Consider the following 21,637-nt stretch of genomic DNA (forward strand, 5'->3'; position numbering starts at 1 on the left):
TGTGTCAGAGCTGTGGGACTACACTCGTATTAACGTGACGGAAAATAGCCTTCAGAAACTGAGAGAAATATGGGATAAGTGGAATGATGAGACCAAGCAGTTGTTCTACTCTAACTATGGAGACTTGCCGTATTTGCCTGATGTCAAGGTGGATGAGCGTTTGTTCCGGGCCCTGGTTCAATACTGGAACCCAGCATATAGTTGTTTCACTTTTGGCAAAGTAGATCTGGTACCTACGGTAGAGGAATATACGGCTTTACTACATTGCCCAAGGCTTCAGGTGGATAAAGCATATTCTAGAGCCACGTATGTCCCGGCATTTTGGAAGAAATTGATGAATATTACTGGCATGAGCGAGCAGTGGATCACGGCCAGGGTAAAGCAAAAAGGGGAGTGTAAATGTATTCCATGGAAAAATTTGCGGGATTTGATTCTAGCACATCCAGATGGGAAAAAGAAGGTTGATGTGTTTGCTTTGAGTATCTACGGGTTGGTGATCTTCCCTAGAGCATTGGGGCATGTCGACGAAGCGGTCTCAGATCTTTTCGATCGATTGAGTAAAGGGGTCACGCCTGTTCCTGTAATTTTGGCTGAAACGTTTAGATCTTTGAATGTGTGTAGGCGAGCTGGTGAAGGCAGATTTATAGGTTGTGCGTAATTGTTGATAGCCTGGTTCCATAGTCATTTTTTGAAGGTCGACAAAGTTTCATATCGGGTTTTCTCTGGGTATTACTCCCCATTAAAGGAGATAGTGCCTACTCCAAGAAGGGACGATATATCAGAAGAAAATTGGACAACAATCCTGCAAAATCTTCCAGATGATGATGTGGAATGGAGAGCTTCCTGGTTGATTCCTAATGAAATTCTTTACCGTTGTGGAAGCTTTGACTGGGTCCCGTTGCTAGGGATTTGGGGAGTCGTCGGGTATGCACCTTTATTGGTCTTAAGGTAATACAATTCAAGGCAGTTTGTGCCAGCGATGCAGGGTTTAGCTCAATGTGAGTTCTCGTACCGCGGAGACAATTACAAGAGAATGGTGAAAGAAATTTCTCAGGCTTGGAATCAGGTTCATAGGATGAAAAGGCTAACTATGGGTTCAATGACAACTCCAGAGTACGGAGAGTGGCGAAGTAAGAGAATTAATGATAACATTCCAGAGTTAAACTTGGAGGGTGTTCAACCAATGGAAGAGTACCTACAAGTAATCCCATCAGAATTGGAGATTATAAAGCAAGACTTCAAAAAGAGGAATTCAGAACTTGAAAAGAAAATAGAGCAATTGGAAGAAGAGAAGATGCATTTGAGGCTAGACGTTGACGTCCAAAAATTAGAACCTGAAAAATTGAAGAAAGGGAAGAATAAAGTAGAAGAGGATTTGGATAGCTTAAAGATAGACTACAAAAAGCTACGAGTATCAATAAGAACCGCGGGGCTGGGAAAGACTTCAGAGCAATGGCGAAGGGAGATCCAAGAAGAAAGAAACAAGGCTGATGGATGGGAAAAGAAATGCCAAGAGACTCAAGTACAAAACCAGGCCCTGGAGAGGAATATGTTAGAAAGCCGAGGTGTGACAGATGAATTAAAGGCACGAATAGTTGAGCTTGAAAAGTCTCTTCATCGTTACCGAAATCGTAATACCGTAGTGGAACTAAGAGCGAGCTTGTACAAGATTGAAGAAACAAAGAAAAGATTGGAAGAGTTAGAGGCGACGTTACAAGACTATGAGACACGGGTTGCATTTTTTGAAGCCAGTGAAAAATGTCAGAAAGAGCAGCTCCACTATTATCAGAGCTAAGTTAGAGACAGAGATCACGTTATGGGAGAAGCTGTGACCCAAATTCGGGAGGTAGCCGATTATTTGCAGACTTTGGCAATACAAGCCGACACCTTAAGCATAAAATAAGAGTTGGAATCAGACCAGGGAAGAGAGCTTGCTTCGCTGTTTAGAAAGATTAAAGTTCTGAGCATTAGGGTAAAATTGTATATGTAATTTATTTTATGTAAAGAATGTTGTTATCCAAATGAAGCTTTCTAAATGAAATTGAATCAGAATCGACGCCTTTTTGTATTCATGCATTGCATCACATTGCATCATATGCATTAAAGTCCACCAAAAGACCCTAATTGGTTAAAATTATTACAGTTAACCTGGAAACTGACAAAAGCTCACCCATTAAGCATCAATACGGTACTTGATGGAAAACTAAGGAAATGGACCAAAGACTAGAGAAACTGGAGCAAATGCAACGGGATATGCAAGAACGATTACAAGCACAAACGCAAGAGCGACTAGATAAAATTCAAGAGGACATGATGGAAAAGTTGATCAAAGCTCAAAAGGATGCCATGGCTGAATTGACCCATCTATTGACTGGAGGAGTAGATAAAGGAAAGGGCCCTATGGCCGATCATGGAGAGGGTAGTGAGGATCCATTATATCCTCCGGGTTTCACGCCACCAAATGCACGAACCCAAACTGAAATGTACCCAAGAGGACCGTCTGTCACAATTAGCCTGCAACAATTACAAACTGGTGCCACAATTTTTCAAGGACGATCAAGTCTAAACCCGGGGGAAAACCCCATCAATCCCACTATTCCGGATTTTGATGAAACAGCTAAAGAAGGAAAAGCAAGCGCAGAATTGCCAAAACAATGGGAAGATAGGTATAGGTGGTTGGAGGAAAAGTTCAAAGCCTTGGAAAGCGCTGATAGTAATCAGGGAATCGACGTTAAAGATCTAAGCTTAGTTCCAAATTTAGTACTGCCTCCCAAATTCAAGATGCCTGAATTTGAGAAATATAATGGAACTAGCTGCCCCGAGGCCCATATCACTATGTTCTGTAGAAGAATGACAGGCTACGTTAATAACGATCAGTTGTTAATCCACTGTTTTCAAGACAGTTTAGTAGGGGCAGCATCTAAATGGTAGAATCAATTAAGTCGTACCAAGATCGGTTCATGGAGGGACCTAGCACAGGCATTCATGAAGCAGTACAGCCATATAACGGATATGACCCCCGATAGAATTACATTACAAAACATGGAGAAGAAATCAGGCGAGAGTTTCAGATAGTACACATAAAGATGGAGGGAAGTGGCCATCCAAGTCCAACCACCGCTCCTAGAAAGAGAGACCACAATGCTCTTTTTCAATACCTTAAAAGCCCGTTCATCACGCACATTCTGGGAAGTACAACAAAAAATTTCTCAGATATAGTAATGAATGGCGAAATGATTGAGAATGCCATAAGAAACAGGAAAATAGAAACAGGAGAGAGCAATAAAGGTCAGCCTCGAGAAGAAAGGAGAACGAAGTAAACAACGTAAATGCCTACAACAAGTCAGTTACAGTGAATCAGCCAAGAAAGATGGCTGCCAGTCAACAAGGTTCAGCAAGACAAGAATCTGGCGTAAGACAGGGTATTGAGAAGCCCCAGTTCACGTCGATTCTGATGTCATACAAAGAGCTGTATCAGAAGTTGTTCAATGCACACATTGTTTCTCCCTTTTACTTAAGCCCTCTGTAACCCCCGTATCCCAAATGGTATGATACGAACGCACAATGTGATTACCACGCTGGAATTACAGGGCATTCAATAGAGAATTACACGAGTTTCAAGAAGATAGTCGAGAGGCTCATCAGCATGGGCGTTATCAACTTTGACGACTCACCTAACGCAGAAAATCCTTTACCTAATCATGCTGATAAGGGGGTGAATATGATGAGCAAAAGCAGAGGAGAAAAAGTCAAGAACGACATTGCTGAAGTAAAAACCCCCGTTGAAATGGGTTTGGAAAGAGATGGCGAAGAGGGGACTAGTTATTTCAAGTGCTGAAGAAAGGTATGAGGCTGAAGGCTATTGTGAGTTCCACCGTGAGGTAGGACATGAGATTCAAGAATGTGAGGGATTTAAGGCTCTGGTCCAAAGCATGATGGATAATAAGGAGATGAGGTTTTATGAAGAAGTAGAGGATAAAAGAAATATTTGCGCATTAGAATTGGAAATGAAGACTACGAAAACGAATCATCCTGGGGTCATCATTTCATGCCCTCGGAGCAATGAGTCTAGGGTCCAGATGACACCAAAAATTGTAATCCAGAAACCATCAAATTTCCCATACAAGGATAACAAAATGGTGCCGTGGAATTATGGATGTAACGTGACAATTTTGGGAAAAGAAGCAGAAAGAAATTAGGAAATAGGTTCTTACACACGCAATGGGAAGCGATATGATGCACAGGCAGAATCATCAAGAGAGGAGAATTGGAAGAAAGAGCAGAAGAAAGGGAGGGTCGTGGAAGATGAGTCATTGATTAATAAACCAGTAAAAGAGGATGAGGCAAAGGAATTTTTGAAGTTTTTGAAACACAGCGAATATAGCGTTGTGGAACAGCTACGCAAACAGTCGACCCACATTTCTATATTTGCTTTGCTCTTAAGTTCAGAAGCGCATCGAAATGCACTATTGAAAGTAATACATGAAACATATGTGGCGGATGATATTTCGGTGAACAAGCTGGATCGGTTGGCCAACAATATAAGTGCTGACAATTTTATCTTCTTCAGTGATGACGAAATACCATCTGGAGGAAGAGGTTCCACTAAAGCCCTGCACGTCACAGCCCGATGCAGAGGGTACATACTCCCGGAGATCCTGATTGATAACAGATCTGCACTGAATGTATTGCCTTTATCTACTCTTAGTCAGTTACCGGTGGACAGTTCACACATGAAAGCGTGTCAGAGCATAGTGAGGGCATTTGATGGAACGGAAAAGAGGGTTATGGGGAGAATGGAGGTACCGTTAAGGATTGGCCCAATTACTTATCAGGTGGACTTCTTGGTGATGGATATTAAACCTTCCTACAACTGTTTATTGGGAAGGCTATGGATACACTCAGCTGGGGCAGTACCTTCATCGCTACATTAGAAGGTGAAGATAGTATCAGAGGGCCGGGTGATAATAATAAATGCGGAGGAAGATATCATCGCAACAGTAACTGGTGATGCACCTTATGTGGAGATTGATGATGAGGCAGTGGAATGCTCTTTTTAGTCATTAGAATTTGTGAACGCGATGTTTATTGCTGAAGGAAGCAGAATTCTAGTACCGAAGATATCTAGGAGCACAGAGATGGGGCTACAATTGATGATTGGAAAAGGAGCTTCACCCGGGAAAGGATTGGGAAAGTATCTTCAAGGAAAGATTGAAGCACTGATGCTGTAGGAAAAGTTTGACAGTTATGGCATAGGATACAAGCCAGACATGAAGCAGAAGAAGAAAGAAGTAGAGAAAAGACAAGAGAGAAGAAGGGCACGTTTGAACGGAAAAGAGGTCAAGTGGGAACCTATGTCCTTTCCCCATATATTTACATCTTTATTATCGGGTGGATTTATTCATCCTGAGCGTGGAGTGCCCAGAGGCGAAGACATTGAAGAAATGTTGAAAAATGTCCATATCAATGCTATAGAAACATCTGAGAAAAGGGCCTTGTTGGAGATCTGCCCTTACGAACCTGGAAGCGAGCTAAACAACTGGACTGTGGAAGAAATCCCTGTAGTCTTTAGGGCTTATTCAGAGTAATGCTCAGAACATTCTTGTTGTTTTAGCCTGGAAATGATAGGAAAATCCTTTGTGAAAAAGGCTTGAGCTTGAATATCATTATTCTAATGAAATACATCTTTATATTCATTTTGAGCAATTATTCTTTTTGCCTTTCATACAAGTAAATTTTTTTTATTATTGATTGTCCTGCAAATAATTCTTTCATTTGTAACCTTATTGTACAAATAATTATTCACAAATTTATATGTTCTTGGTATATTCTTTGATATGCCCTCATAGGTCCTCAGATATCAATGACATGAGTGACGCTGTTTCAAACACGGAGCTTCTTTTTGAGCAAGACATGTGTTTAGAGGGATCTCACGACTTTGAAAATGACGAAGATTGTGGTATATCTCCAGACTTGTCGAGAATGCTAGAACAAGAGGATGAACAGATCCTACCTTATAAGGAATCATTAGAAATCGTGAGCCTGGAGGAGGGAAATGAGGTGAAAATTGGAACTGAAATCGCCGCAAAGACAAGACAAGACCTCATCAAATTGCTCTGAGAATTCAAAGATATTTTCGCGTGGTCATACCGGGATATGCCCGGGCTAAGTACTAGTGTCATGGTACATCGTCTGCCCATAAAAGAGGATTGTAAACCAGTTTAGCAGAAGCTCAGGAGGATGAGACCTGATGTTGTGCTAAAAATAAAAGAAGAGGTCAAAAGACAGTTCAATACTGGGTTCTTACAGGAGATCAAATATTCAGATTGGGTAGCTAACATCGTCCTCGTTCCCAAGAAAGATGGAAAGGTAGGAATGTGCATAGATTACAGAGACTTGAATAGGGCTAGTCCAAAGGACAATTTTCCATTGCCTCACATTGATACTTTGGTAGACAATACGGCGAGCTACTCATTATTCTCTTTCATGGATGGCTTTTCTGGATATAATCAAATAAAGATGCACCCTGAAGATATGGGAAAAACAACATTCATTACTGTATGGGGAACATTTTGTTACAAAGTAATGCCTTTCGGATTGAAGAATGCGGGAGCAACATATCAAAGGGCTATGGTGACCTTGTTTCATGACATGATGCATAAGGAGGTCGAAGTCTATGTTGATGATATGATTGCAAAATCTAGAACTGAAGAAGAGCATGTTCAAGTCTTGAAAAGATTATTCTTGAGATTGAGGAAATTTCAGCTCAAGCTTAATCCCGCAAAATGCACATTTGGAGCCAGATCAGGGAAGTTGTTAGGCTTCATAGTTAGTAAGAAGGGGATTGAGGTAGACCCAGACAAAGTAAAGGCAATCCGAGACCTGCCTCCTCCGCGCACTCAAAAAGAAGTCCAAAGTTTCCTAGGAAGATTGAATTACATTGCTCGACTCATTTCACAATTGAAGAAGAAATGTGATCCAGTATTCCGTCTTTTAAAGAAGCATAATCTGGGTGATTGGGATGAGGAATGTCAATAGGCTTTTGACAAGATAAAGCAATATTTGGCTAATACTCCCATACTATCACCGCCAAGTCCGGATAGGCTATTGAAATTGTATCTAACGGTGTTTGCGAATTCCATGGGATGTGTATTGGGCCAACACGATGAAACGGGAAAGAAAGAAAGGGCAATATATTATCTCAGCAAGAAATTCACTGGATGTGAAATGAGATATTCGTCAATCGAGAAATTGTGTTGTGCTTTAATCTGGGCAACACGAAGACTAAGGCAGTATATGTTGTATCATACGACTTGGTTGATTTCAAAGTTGGATCCTTTAAAATATATAATGGAATCAACTGCTTTAAATAGGAGAATGGCTAGATGGCAGATCCTGCTCTCTGAATTTGACATAGTATATGTAAGTCAGAAGGCCATAAAGGGGAGTGCAATAGCTGATTTCCTGGATAGTAGAGCCTTGGAGGACTATGAGCCTTTAAACTTCGATTTTCCAAACGAGGACTTGATGTGTGTGGCAAGCACTAAAGAAAATCCTCAGAGGGATCATGAGTAGAGGTTAAATTTCGACGGAGCTTCGAATGCTATAGGTAATGGAATTGGGGCAGTCTTGGTATCCCCGAGTGGAGATCATTACCCTGTGGCTAGCAAGTTGGACTTTGATTGCACAAATAATATGGCAGAATATGAAGCGTGTATTATGGGCATTCGTGCAGCCATCTAGCGGAACATAGAAAGTGCTAAGAGTATATGGGGATTCCGCATTGGTGATATACCAACTTAAAGGGGAATGAGAAACTAGAGAACCTAAGTTAATCAGTTATAGAAGGCTGATCCACGAGTTGGTTAATGAGTTTGACAATATCACTTTCAGTTATCTCCCACGAGAGGAAAACCAAATGGCTAATGCATTGGCTACTCTAGCTTCGATGATTCAGGTGAACAGGCTTGAAGTAATGAGGTTTATTCAGATGAGCATCTATGAAACCCCAGCTCATTGCTACAATATTGAGGAGCAAGGAAAAGATGATCACCCTTGGTATCAGAGTATCCTATAGTATGTGAAGAATCGAGAGTACCCTAGTCAAGCAACGGAGAACGACAAGAGATCTCTAAAGAGAATAGCCATCGAATATGTCTTCGACGGGGAAGTGCTATACAAAAGAAGGAAAGATCAAGTACTGCTAAGATGTGTGGATGCCGTCGAAGCTAAGAAAATTTTAGAGGAAGTCCATGAGGGTATCTGTGGGACGCACGCCAATGGTTTCACCATGGCCAGACAGATCATGAGATTGGATATTATTGGTCCACTATGGAAGGGGATTGCATTAATTACGCCAAGAAATGCCATAAATGTCAGATTTATGGAGACAAGATGCATGCACCCCCTTCACCACTCCATGTTATGACCTCTCCATGGTCGTTTTCCACGTGGGGTATGGATGTCATTGGGCCGATATCGCCAAAGGCCTCTAATGGGCATCATTTCATCTTTGTAGTCATTGATTACTTCACCAAGTGGGTAGAAGCTGCTTCATACGCAAATGTCACGAAGTCAGCAATCAGCAAATTCTTGAAAAAAGAGATCATTTGTCGATATGGAATGCCTAAGAGAATCATATCCGACAATGCGCTGAATTTGAACAATAGCACAATAGTTGAGGTTTGCATCCAATTCAAGATCAAGCATCATAACTCATCGTCGTATCATCCAAAAATGAATGGTGCAGTAGAGGCGGCCAATAAGAATTTTAAAAGAATTGTGGGGAAAATGACTGAGACTTACAAATATTGGCATGAAAAGTTATCATTTGCTCTCCTGGCCTATCAAACATCTATTAGAACTTCTACCGGGGCAACACCTTTTTCTCTAGTTTATGGAATTGAGGCAATATTACCCATTGAAATTGAGATCCCCTCTCTACGAGTATTATTTGAACTCCAGTTGGACGAAGCCGAATGGGTCCAATCTCAATATGATTAGTTGAACCTAATAGAAGAGAAGAGGTTAAGAGCTATTCATCATGGGCAAATGTGCCAGAAACGAATGATGCGAGCCTATGATAAAAAGGTTCGCCCCAGAGAATTTCGCGAAGGAGACTTGGTGCTAAGAAAGATCCTTCCTATGCAAAAGGACTTTAGAGGAAAATGGATGCCAAATTGGGAGGGTCATTATGTTGTAAAGAAGGCCTTTTCTGGTGGAGCTTTGATTCTAAGTGAGATAGATGGTAAAAGTTTGCCAAACCCCGTAAACGCAAATTCCGTCAAAAAATACTTCACCTGAAAGAAGGGGACCAAAGTGAAAACTGGAAAATAGCGCTTTGCTTCCTAAAATAAAAAGGGGGAGGATGATGAAAAATGAAAATGAAAAATGAAAAAATGAAAGAGTAAAAATGGAGAGGCTAAGGGGAAAACCCGCAAAGGGCACCTTAGGCCAAAGGGGATTTGAATCGAAAACCCGAAAAGGGCGGCTCAAATATTGGTCGGAGAGGGGCATGAGAAGATTGGAACTGTTCAAATTTTGATCAGGGCACACGATGATCTTGCTATACCTGAACCAGCAAGAAGGGGCATACGACATCTTGGAGCATCGACAGAGTACTGCAGATCTCCTAAACACATGCTAAACTCAGAATAGTCTTCAGAAGTTTGTACAGAGAAATTCAAGCTGCGATAACTGGGGCACCTAGTTCTTATTGTATTGAATGTGTAAATACATTTTTCTTTTTTATTAATATACACATTCTCAATCAACTTCTTTGTTATTCCTCTTTCGCTATTGTTGATATTTTATCTCTTTCGAGCTATGCTCAGAACCAACATTTATCCATAGTCATAATCTTTCAGCAAACATGTTGCATTGGAATAATGATTAATGGACTACTAAACTTTCACAAAGTAGGTTTTGCACATTACTCTGAAAATTTTCTAAATAATACAGTAATCTGAAACAGGACTATTGTTTAGAGCGAACTAGGTTTAAAGGTCAGAAATCTAAGAAAAAGTCTGATTTTAAACAATCCCTTCGGATTTTATTGACAGAAGCATCAATCAAACGAAATGTCAACAATAACCGTGAGCTAGTAAGAGGGGATCTCTCTCAAGGAAATTTCTTCGCGCACATTTGATGTGGCACTCTGAAAATGGTATATAAAAACCAAAGAATTACACGTTTGGTATCCTTCAAATTGCGATGGGAATGAGTTGGAAAGCTAGATCTCCTCATTTTTGAGTCACATCTGGAGAATGAAGATACAACTTTTGCATTCCGGAGGATTAAACTTGGAAGTTTACAGTGGGGGCAATTTAATCAAGTGTTTCATTGAAGGCACCAGCTAGGAAGGAATGTGTTAAAGCACAGTCATCACAAAAGCCTTAATAGATTTTGAGTAATACAGCAGCATCTTGCACTCATGCAAACATCACCCATGTCTAGTTAGGAGCATTTGATTCATTTTGATCGTGCCATCCTAATTATTAGGCATAATTAAGTTCATCATACAAGTCATGTTCCCAGAGAACAGGTCCGTAAAGCCGATAATCCTATCTCCCTGAAGTTGTAGTGGAGCGGATTAAAGTAACAGATCTTATCTCACTGAAGTTGCAGTAGAGTGGATTGCATCAGGTCTTATCTCCTTGTAGTTGCAGCAGAGCAGACTAAGTAAGCAGGTCTTATTCCCCTGAGGTTGCAGTGGGGCAGATCAAAGATGGCAAATCTTATCTCCCTGAGGTTGCAGTGGAACAGATTGAAGTCGATAATCATATCCCCCTGAAGTTGCGGTGGAGCGGATTAAAACGTCAGATCTTATCTCTCTAAAGTTGTAGGAGAGCAAATCGCAACCAGTCTCATCTCCCTGAAGTCGCAGTAGAGTAGACACAAGAAACAAATCCTATCTCCCTGAAGTTGCAGCGGAGCGGATCAATATGATGGGTCTCATCTCTCTAAAGTTGTAGCAGAGTAGATCACATCAATCTTATCTTTAAAGTCACAGCAGAACAAGTTGAAGCTACAAGTCTTATCTCCTTGAAGTTGCAGTGGGGCAGACCAAATATAGCAAATTTTGTTCTTTGAGAAACTACAAGTTACAAATTTTATCTCCCCGACGTTGTGGTGGATTGGATCGAAGCAATTCCTATACCTCTGAAGATGCAGTAGGAGGGAATGAGACTACTGAAAGAAGAGGAGCACTAAGGTCTAGTACGACCGGGCAAGATTGGTCCTCTTTAATCTTTGCCCTATTCTCGTTACACGACAATGAGCAAAGAGGGGCAGCTGTAATAGGCCCAATTTGCCTGGCCCATTAGTGAAATAAACCAAATAAACAAATGAATAAAATAAAACCAAATTAAAATTAAAAGTCCAAAAACTAACACAGTCCAGTCCTTTACATCAATAAGGCCAAATCCTAGCAGATCCAATTAGCCTAAAGTCTTAAGACCCAGCATAAACCCAAATACAAGCCTAAACCCTGACCCAATACAACAGGCCCAAACCCTAGTGGCCCATTTGTTTGAAACATCCAGAAACCCTAGGGTTTCTGGAACAATTCTTGCCATGCAGTGTGTCGGCCCTTTGGCAGGCACCACCACGCCTTCCAATCATGAAAGTCTTGCGCCTCCATACCAGTCCATCGCGCCTTCTCCAAGCCGCCGCGTCTTTGACACTTGTAAGGTCAGTACTGCAACAAACGTAAACAAAAAACGCAATGAGGAAAAGGAAATTGTATTCCTTTCGATTTATTTTTTGTTTGAAATTTTCGGCCTATAAAATAGCGCAAAAAGATGCCTTTGTAAGCATATACAAAAAAAACAAAAACAAGAAACACATTCAGAAATACAAAAAAAAGAGATCAAAGAGGTGATTTATGGTTTTTCTTTTCTTCTTCCCATTCGTATTTCGTTCCTTTTCATTGAGCCATTTATTTTTTATTAAAGATAGAAATAGCAGTCAGAAAGGAAAAAGAGGTACCTTGTGACGAGATTCGGGCCTCCTCCGCTGCCATCGGGAACAGTCCGGATCGAATCACTGAACCCTCCTCGGTCAAGGCGCTGGCAGTAGCAGGAACATGGGGTCTCTTTAGATTTTCCGAAATGAAAGTTTAGGTTTTTTTTAGCCTTTTAGTTTTAAAGCTCGGGACCAAAACGTCGACATTTGCTGCTAACACAATAGCTTCAAAACGGTGTCGTTTGACGATCAGATCCAGGCGGTGACCCGACCCGGGGCAGGATCCGCGCATGCTGGATTGGTTGGTTTATTTGTTGTACTGGTCCCTGAGTGCTTGTTGAGATTATGGTTTGATTTCTTTAATTTGTTGAAATTTGTATCGCATATTTAATCCTATTTTCATTTAAATCCAGTTTTAAATGTTGCCGTTTCTATGATAAATTGAAATAATCTTAATATTTGCTCATAATTGCTGATTTGGTCCTTCATTTTTAAAATAAATTTTATTTTAATACTAATTTAGTTTTCCTTTCAAGATTCAACGTCATTTTAATCCTATTTTACATATTATAGTATTTAATATTTTTATAATATTTATTTTGATATTATTTAGGCTTTTTATTATAGTCCAAATGATAATAAATTATTGTCTCATTTTGCTTTTTTGTTTTTCAAAACCATTGTATATCGAGATTTTGAATCTATTGAAATTATTTAGTTTTGTTTTAATCATTATTATCATCCTATTTTCGTTTGAAAATTGGGTTTTAAATTTGTAAATTATTATTTTAATGTCAAAAACGCTTCCTTCATATATTGTTTTGCCTTCATAGTTTTTTATTTTGAATAAATCTATTATTATATTCATATATAAAAACATTTTTACTATTGTCTTAATATTATTTACAAACTTTTTATACTTTTATTTTCCTCATTTGCTACATTATTATTTATTTTACCACACTTAATATACTTTAAGAATTCAATATGTATTTCATATTTCTCAATAATATATTTTAGACTATGGCTCTATATTTTACTTGTGATTAGATCATTTTATATTAATTACGCTTGCTTTTGTCATTTGTAGGATTGATTATTAGTTCATTGGATTATTCAATGTTGATGTATTATATACTTGGTTGCTCCATGTTGTAAATCTAATTTGTTATTTATCATTTGCTTTATATGTGGCTACTCGATTATATTGTTTGAGAGAATCGCATTTCATCAAAATATTATAATTGTTTTGTTTCAAGTCTACTAAAAAGTTTGGCGTTCGTAAGTTCTCGAGAGGATTGTGCCCTAACTTACTGGGCTTCAATTCTTCTCGATGTATTTAGATCATCAAATGTTCATTTTTATAAAACTATACAACGACGAATAATAAAATTCTTTAGATTACAAAATGTTGGATCCTAACTCACTGGATACAACAATTTGTTGTCTCGTTTTTAAATAAGGGCAATATTTGAGGTTTAAGATTTTTGAGAGATTGAACCCTAACTTACTGAATTCTGAATTCTCAATTAACTTAAACAGTCAAGAAACCTTCTTTAAACTCATGATTTTCTAAAAAAGGGAGAGCATATTTAATTTCAAAGATCGAATTGTTGCACCCTAACTCACTGGTGTAGCAATTTATTTCTTCAAAAATGAGTCTGTCTTATTATCCAATTTGATTTACTCAAATTTAAACTTCAAAGATCGTATTTTAAAATCTTTTCAAATTCTCGACACTAAGACATTAAATAATCAATTCGGTACCAATTTTGGACGTCACGAGGGTGATAACCCTTCCTCGTGCGTAACTGACTCCCGAACCTGTTTTCTTAAAATTTCGCAGACTGAAAATTTATTTTAAATGGTGAACCGGTCTCACCTTAATAAAAGATCGGTGACGACTCCCATTTCCATTTTCAAAATCGATTTCCATTTCTCAAAAATTTTAAAAAGATGGTTTCTACACTCTTTATGCACAAGAGCAGAGAAGGGCAAACAGAATGGAAGACCACTATGAGGGAGCCTTTCAAGCTAGAAGCAGAGAAAGCTCAAGTTCAAATTTGAATTCCAAAGGCAAGAAGCCTTAGACTGAAAAGAAGAAGAAAGAGCCTGCCAAGAAGAAGTTTCCACCTTGTGTCCATTGTAAGAAGACTACTCACCTTGAAAAATACTGCTGGTACAGACCAGACATTCAGTGTAGAGGTTGCAAACAATTTGGCCACATTGAAAAGGTTTGTAAAAGCAAGTCAAAAGCACAACCACAATATTAGAATCAAGCTCAGGCTGCAGAAGATGTTGAAGTACAAGAGGAATATGTTTTTTCAGCATCATGCTTTACAAGCTTGAGCAAGGTTAGCAAAATTTGGCTAATTACAGTGGATGTACTCACCACATAGCTTCTAAAAAGAGCATATTTAAGGAGCTTGACACCACTTTCAAGTCCAAAGTCAGAATTGGCAATGGTGAGCTATTTGAGGCAAAAGGCAAAGGCAAGGCTCTGATAAGCACTAAGTCAGGTAACAAAACCATTTCTGAAGTTCTCTATGTACCTGACATTAACCAAAACTTGTTGAGTGTTGGTCAGTTACTGGAGAAGGGCTACTCTTTAATTTTTGAAGGTAAAAAGTGTGTGATCAAAAATGCTACTGGTGAAGTGTTAACTTCAGTAGCTATGCAAGACAGAACCTTCATTATGGATGTGAATCAGCTGCGGGCAAGGGCATATGCATCTTAGACTGATGAAGGAAACTTGTGGCATAGAAGGATGGGACATGTAAACTACAATTCACTAAGTATGCTGCAAAAGATGAATTTGGTCAATGACATGTCTAAAATTGAGCCAAGGGAGGTTGTGTGTGAGGTCTGTCAGCTAGGCAAACAGACCAGATTACCTTTTCCTGTCAACAAAGCATGGAGAGCACAAGAAAAACTTCAGCTGGTTCATACATACATCTGTGGACCTATGAAGACCACCTCCTTAAATGGCAGTAGGTACTTTATACTTTTCATTGATGATTATTCTAGGTTCTGTTGGGTAAATTTCTTGAAGTTAAAGTTAGATGTTTATGATTTCTTCTGCAAATTTAAAGCTCCGGCTGAAAACCAAACTAGCTGCAAACTGAAATGTTTGAGGTCTAACAATGGATTTGAGTATGTATCTCAGAAATTTCAAAAAATATGTGATGATGCTAGAATTCAACACCAGCTAACTATTGTTTATACACCACAACAGAATAGTTTTGTGAGAGGAAAAATAGAACAGTCCTCGATATGGCCAGGTGTCTTTTGTTTAAGGCTAAAATGCCTAACATCTTTTGGGCTGAAGCTGTGAACATAGCTGTTTACCTGCTAAACAGGCTACCAACTAATGTAGTCAAAGGTAAAACACCCTTTGAAGCCTGGTTTGTGTTATGTATTGGTACCAGTAGAGAAAAGAACCAAGTTGGATAAGAGGTCCATGCCAGGGGTGTTTGTTGGTTATAGCAGTGTAAAAAGGGGATACAGAGTCTTTGATCCACTAACCAAGAAGGTTGTAGTGAGCAAAGATGTTAAATTTAGTGAAGCAAACAGCTGGAAATGGGATGGAATTGAGGCAAGTTTACTTGATGTAGATCAGAATGACCTTGATATACAGTAGGCTGAAATTGAAGAAGTGATTGAAGATGGTTATGATGATGAAGATGGTTATGATGATGAACCTGTTCGAGGCACCAAGACACTAGCAAACATCTATGAAATGTGTGTTGTAACCTTGGTGGAACCTTCATGCTATGATGATGCTGTAAAAGAAAGATGTTGGCAAGAGGCTATGGAAGCTGAACTGAGGATGATTCAGAAGAATGATACTTGGGGCTTGTTAATAGACCTGAAAACAGAAGGATCATTAGTGTCAAATGGGTCTTCAGGACTAAAAAAATGCTGATGGTTCTCTGAACAGACACAAAGCCAGACTGATTGTAAAAGGCTATAGTCAGCAGCAAGGGATTGATTTCTCTGAAACCTTTGCATCTGTTGCAAGGTTGGACACCATCAGATTATTGCTTGCTTTAGCAGCTCAAAAACACTGGAAGGTGCATCATTTAGATGTTAAGTCAGCTTTCCTAAATGGTTTTCTCAATGAAGAAATTTTCATAGAACAACCTGAAGGTTTTAAAGTCCATGGTGAAGAACACAAAGTCTACAAACTCAAGAAGGCCTTGTATGGCCTAAAACAGGCTCCTAGGGCCTGGTATGAAAGAACATATGGCTATTTAGCAAGGCTCGGGTTAACAAAAAATGTCAGTGAGCCTACTCTTTATGTAAAGAAGGCTGAAAAGGAAACTTTGTTAATTGTATCTTTATATGTTGATGATTTGTTGGTTATTGGCTTCAAAAATGAGCTTATAGTGGACTTTAAGAAACAGATGCAAGAGGTTTTTGAAATGACTGATCTTGGTCTAATGACCTACTTTCTTGGCATGGAAGTAAATCAAGAAAGTGATGGTATCTTCATAAGTCAGCAGACATTTGCATCAAAAGTGTTGGAGAAATTTTGTATGTCAAATTGCAAATCTATTGCCACACCTGTTGCATTGGGAGAAAAGCTGTCAAGCACCAGTGAGTATGATCGAGTGGATGAAAAGGCTTATAGAAGCTTAATTGGTTGCTTACTTTATTTGATAGCAACAAGACCAGACATTATCTATGCTGTCAGTCTTCTTTCAAGGTTCATGCATTGCTGTAATGTGGCACATTTAAAAGCAGCAAAAATGTTGTTAAGATATGTTAAAGGAACCATCGATTCTGGTGTGAAGTTTTGGAAGACAAAGGAACTGAAGCTTGTTGGTTATTCTGATAGTGATTGGGCAGGTTCAGTTGATGACATGAGGTGCACATCAGGTTACTTCTTTACTCTAGGCTTGAGTGTTTTTAGCTGGAGTTCAAAGAAGCAACAAAATGTTGCTCAATCTACAGCAGAGGCAGAATACATCTCAACTGCAGCATCAGTTAATCAAGCCATTTGGCTTAGAAAGATTTTATGTGATTTGAATGAAGAGTAAGCTCAGCCTACTGAAATCAAAGTTGATAATCAATCAGCTGTAGCCGTAGCCAAAAATCCAGTCTTCCATGGAAAGACTAAGCATTTTAAAATTAAATTTCATTTTGTTGAAGAAGCTGAGCAATCGAAGGAGGTCAGCCTTGTCCATTGCAGCTCAGAAACTCAATTGGCTGATATTTTGACCAAGCCATTAGGAGCTAACAGGTTTGAAGTCTTGAAAGAAAAGATTGGTGTTTGTTGTATACAGTCCAAGGAGCAGTGTTGAGCTTTAGCCTGCATTGCAACAAAAGACCAGCAGCAGCAAATTCAGCAATGTCAAGCAGCAACACTGTTCTGAAGTGAAGAAATGAAGCTAATCTGAATGCAGCAACTTGTTTTGAGTGATTTGTTCCTACGTAACTTTGTCTAGTTCTTTTGTATTTTGATAGCAAAGTTAGTAGTATGTTTTGATTGATTTGTATTGATGTAATGGCTAGTATGCTAGCTTTCTTATGTTTTGATTGATTTGTATTGATGTAATGGCTAGTATGCTAGCTTTCTTTTGTATACAAATTAAGCTATTTTTTGTATATGTATTAAGTGGGAGCAGTTAACTAGTAGGTAACTGTCCAATTTCTTGTGTAACTCTCATATATTCAAAATTTGAATGAAAATTATTCAAAATTTTCAGTTACATCTTTGCTGAGTTTCCATTTTTTAGTTTTTCTCTTCATCTTGCTTCATTCGTTTTCTTTTCTTTTCTTGCTGAAAAATCCAACAGGTATAGACCATTTACTGCGCCAGTGTTTTGTTGCGAAATCGGTATGGTTCACTTTAGTTCAGACTCTTCAGAGAGTTTTTGTCAATGAATAATAAAGAATGGGCGCTATTGAATATACGAGATCCAGCTTACTTTGCGAAAGTGGATGCTGTCGACTGGGACCTGCTGTTTGGATTTATATGTCGAAACTTATTGAATTTGTTGAAATAAGCTTTTCCTTGACCCTAGCTTTATTGAAACAAAAGGAATTTTAGAGAAAAGCAACATGATATGTATTGACATGCGAAGAGCAGTTGGTCTCGTGGGGCGACAGCAAAGTGCCAGTGACCAAAAGTATAGTTGGTTGGTAAGCTGGGAGAAACCGATGGAAGTATGGTGTAAGGTAAATACAGTCGGGGCGTTGCGGACTGAGGAAGGGGTGGCATCGCCCAGGGAATTATTCAAGATGTTGATGGACGTTGGCTGATCAGTTTCTCAAGAAGCTTTGGGCCATGCCCGATCCTAGATGCCGAGCTGTGGGGAGCTTATGATGGGTTAAAATGTGAAATGGACATGGGTATGAGGAAGGAGATTTTAGAGACGAATAACATAGAGGTTGTTTGACTGTCGAGGCATAAAGGAAATCTGGCAGCTAATAAGGCGGTGTTACGATCGATTTGGCACTTACTTGGGAAGGAATGGGATGTTAGGGTGACACATGTCTTTCGCGAAAGAAAGTAGGCAACGGACGAGATAGCGCAATAGCTTGGGCTATGAATAATTCGAGAGCCTCTTTAAACATTAGGACAACATCTTCAAGATGATTCCAGCAGTGTAGGAACAAGAAGAGTACTGCATAATTAGTCTAATTTAGAATTTAAATCCTTTCATTAAAAAAAACCCTCAAAAACTGTGATTGCAATAAAAAAAAATGTGACCACATTTAACCATTTCAGCATAATTCAATTTTTTTTTAAAAATCCTTAGAATTTTAAAAATTATAAAAAAAATATTAGAATGAGTGACTTTTTAAGTTTTTATTTTTTTGGAACACCTCTTCTTCTCCTTCTATTTTGCTCTCTTCATCTCAAACCTTCCGCCATTGTTGGTCCACCAAAACCAATCCAATTTCTCGGATTTCCCATGGAGTCCATCTCTAAACTAGATTTTTATCTCTAGAAACAATGGCTTCGCTACCGGGTCTAAGCCGCTGGGTTCTTCTGGAAAACTCTTCTATTTCTCTGTTTGGTATTGCAACATGTCTAGAAATAACATTGTTGTTTGATCCTCCGATGACTCTCTTCAGGCCAAAACTTGTTACCGGGGATGCCATCAGCGACTGGTAACCGAAATTCAACGGGGCTGGTATTGGAAGAAGGGGGATGTCTGGTTTATGGGAATATTTGACATAGTTTGGATTTTCCAACTGATACGATTTTGCCCAACCACACAATGAATTTTCTGAATTTGTTTGAATAAAGACTAAATTATATAATATTATTTAGGTGAACATTCCTTTAATGATTTAAGGAGAGAATAATCAAAAGTAATAATATTAGTTATTAAAACAAAAAACTTAACTCTTATAATATTAATACTCTTACCAAATAAAGAGAGTGAATATGATTTTTAATGTTAATTCTGAGGTCTATAGTATAAAACATGAAGAAGAAAGAAGGTCAAGTAATTTTATTACCAGATTTATAATGACGAAATGGATGAAGGCTCCCATTAATTTCCTATCTTGGTGGGAAAATTGATAAAGTCAAACCTTTCTGCCCCTTTTCTGGGTTATTTACCACTAGTCTTCAATTATTTATTAGGGTTGTGGGCGTTCTGATTTGATGGTTGGCCGTAAAAACCCCTCCCTCTACCAATCCATTAGTCTGAATGCGCTCCTTTTTTCTTTCTTTGATTCCAGCTTTAACACTTTCTTTTTCCTTCAAACATCCCCATGCATGAAGTTGAAAGGTCAAAGTCTTCTTTAGCCCCTAAAGACAAGTTACAAGGTGGTCAGCTCACGCCAGGCGCCCACTTCGCTCATCCCTTTCGTATAATTTACATACACACACGTTGCCCTCACTTTCCTATTCCCCATTTTAGGCTTGTGTTGCAACCCAACTATATAACATTTTGGGGTTTAAGCTAGCTTTATATGTCATGTGAACCTTCAACTTGATGCTCCATTTTGTTTAGAGCTTGATTCCCATTATTGGAATGGACAAACACCAAGAATACGAGAGGGTATTTAATCACTTCGATGAGAATAAAGATGGGAAGATATCCCCAGCGGAGCTTCAACAGTGCGTGAAGGCTATAGGAGGGGAGCTGTCGCGGGAAGAGGCGGAGGTGGCGGTGGAGGTGTTGGATACGGACGGGGATGGATTGTTGGGGTTGGAGGACTTCATTAGGTTAGTGGAAGAAGTAGGAGAGGAAGAGAAAGTGAATGATTTGAAAGAGGCTTTCAAGATGTATGAGATGGAAGGTTGTGGGTGTATTACGCCAAAGAGTTTGAAGAGGATGCTTAGTAGATTGGGTGAGTCTAGAACTTTAGAGGAATGTAAATCCATGATTGCTCAGTTTGATCTTAATGGCGATGGAGTCCTCAATTTTGATGAATTTAGAGTCATGATGTTATGATCTTGTCATATTGACATATATAATCTTAACGATGAATTTGAAGTCAAGATGCTTGGATGTATAAATATACATATCTTTCTTCTTCTCTTTCCTTGTTCCTTGTTGAGATTTCTTAAAAATATTTTTATTTCACATAACGATATTAAGATTTTTTATATTAAATGTCAATAATATGATACGTTCAACAAAGTAGAACATCCATTAGGTATTTTTTAGCACATAAAAATTTTGAGAGGTTACGAGTAAGTTTACAGAGAGGAGTATTTGATCCCTTTTCTTAATACATATGGGAGTTGAATAGGTAACTTGAATACCACTTTATCTACCTTTTTGTTGAGGCAATTTCGACTTATGAGGAAATAAAATCAAGCATAGACACTTCGAATCTAATACCAAGCCTATTGAGAGGGTTTATAAACTCTTAAGAATGACACTTCAAAAATTTCTCTTTAAAATTAGATTACAATCCCCTAAAAAAATAAAATAATGCAATAAGTGCATTAAAAATTTCAGCTCTAAGTGTTCATCCATTTTAAACCCCTAAATAAGTTGGGGTCATAAACACAAAAATAATTAAAATTTTAATTTTCTTATAAAGTAATAAATATTACTGTGAGTGTATTTTTATTTTTTAAAACTTATTTTTCTTGAAAAACAACAAATGCATTTTATTTTATTTTATTTTCAATTAAAGCCTAATTTTTTAAAAATAAAATAAAATAATAATATTGCAAACTGCAGTTTACAATAAGAGAAAATAGGGGAAAAAACTGCAGATTCGCGCATTTCTACATGATGTGACAGGAGAAGACCCAGAGACTTTGCCCTACAAGAATTTTCATACTGTGGCATTTGGTCCCTCCCCACCCATAAAAAAGCTTTTAATTATTGGCCCCAAATTCATAGAAAAGTGATTCAACCACCAAAAGCTTCAAAATGGTTTTGGAGTGAAAAAAGAATATTCCAATCTTAAATATATATATATATTGAATATCTTAGATAGATCAGTTACCAATATTTTTTTCTTGCAAATTGTGATCCAATGAATGTGAAGCATACCACTACCAACTACCAAGCATCACCTAGAAAGTGGCAACCTTTTTTATTCTACAATTTCTGCCAATTTCAATAGTTTAGCTAAACTTTTGACTGAATGAGTCAAAGCAGCACAAGCTTCAGTGAAGAATTCCCCACCATTTGGCTTCATAGTTTATAGTAAATTATATGTAATCTTCCAAGCTTTTTCTAAAATG

The 21,637-nt window shown here is 38.4% G+C and overlaps 1 protein-coding gene across 1 annotated transcript; it reads left to right on the forward strand.

Moving 5' to 3' along the window:
- The first annotated feature begins 19,476 nt into the window (after positions 1–19,476).
- LOC105779251 (calcium-binding protein CML38) lies at positions 19,477–20,469 on the forward strand. The gene has a single exon (XM_012603019.2). It carries the CDS (start codon positions 19,962–19,964, stop codon positions 20,382–20,384), a length of 423 nt encoding a protein of 140 aa, XP_012458473.1. The 5' UTR covers positions 19,477–19,961; the 3' UTR covers positions 20,385–20,469.
- The last annotated feature ends 1,168 nt before the right edge of the window (positions 20,470–21,637 follow it).

Source organism: Gossypium raimondii, chromosome 4 (assembly GCF_025698545.1).
Source record: "Gossypium raimondii isolate GPD5lz chromosome 4, ASM2569854v1, whole genome shotgun sequence".
Taxonomy (NCBI): Eukaryota; Viridiplantae; Streptophyta; class Magnoliopsida; order Malvales; family Malvaceae; genus Gossypium; species Gossypium raimondii.

Coding starts and splice junctions, on each gene's coding strand:
- LOC105779251 (XM_012603019.2), top strand. CDS start 19,962: ATGGACAAACACCAAGAATACGAGAGGGTATTTAATCACTTCGATGAG.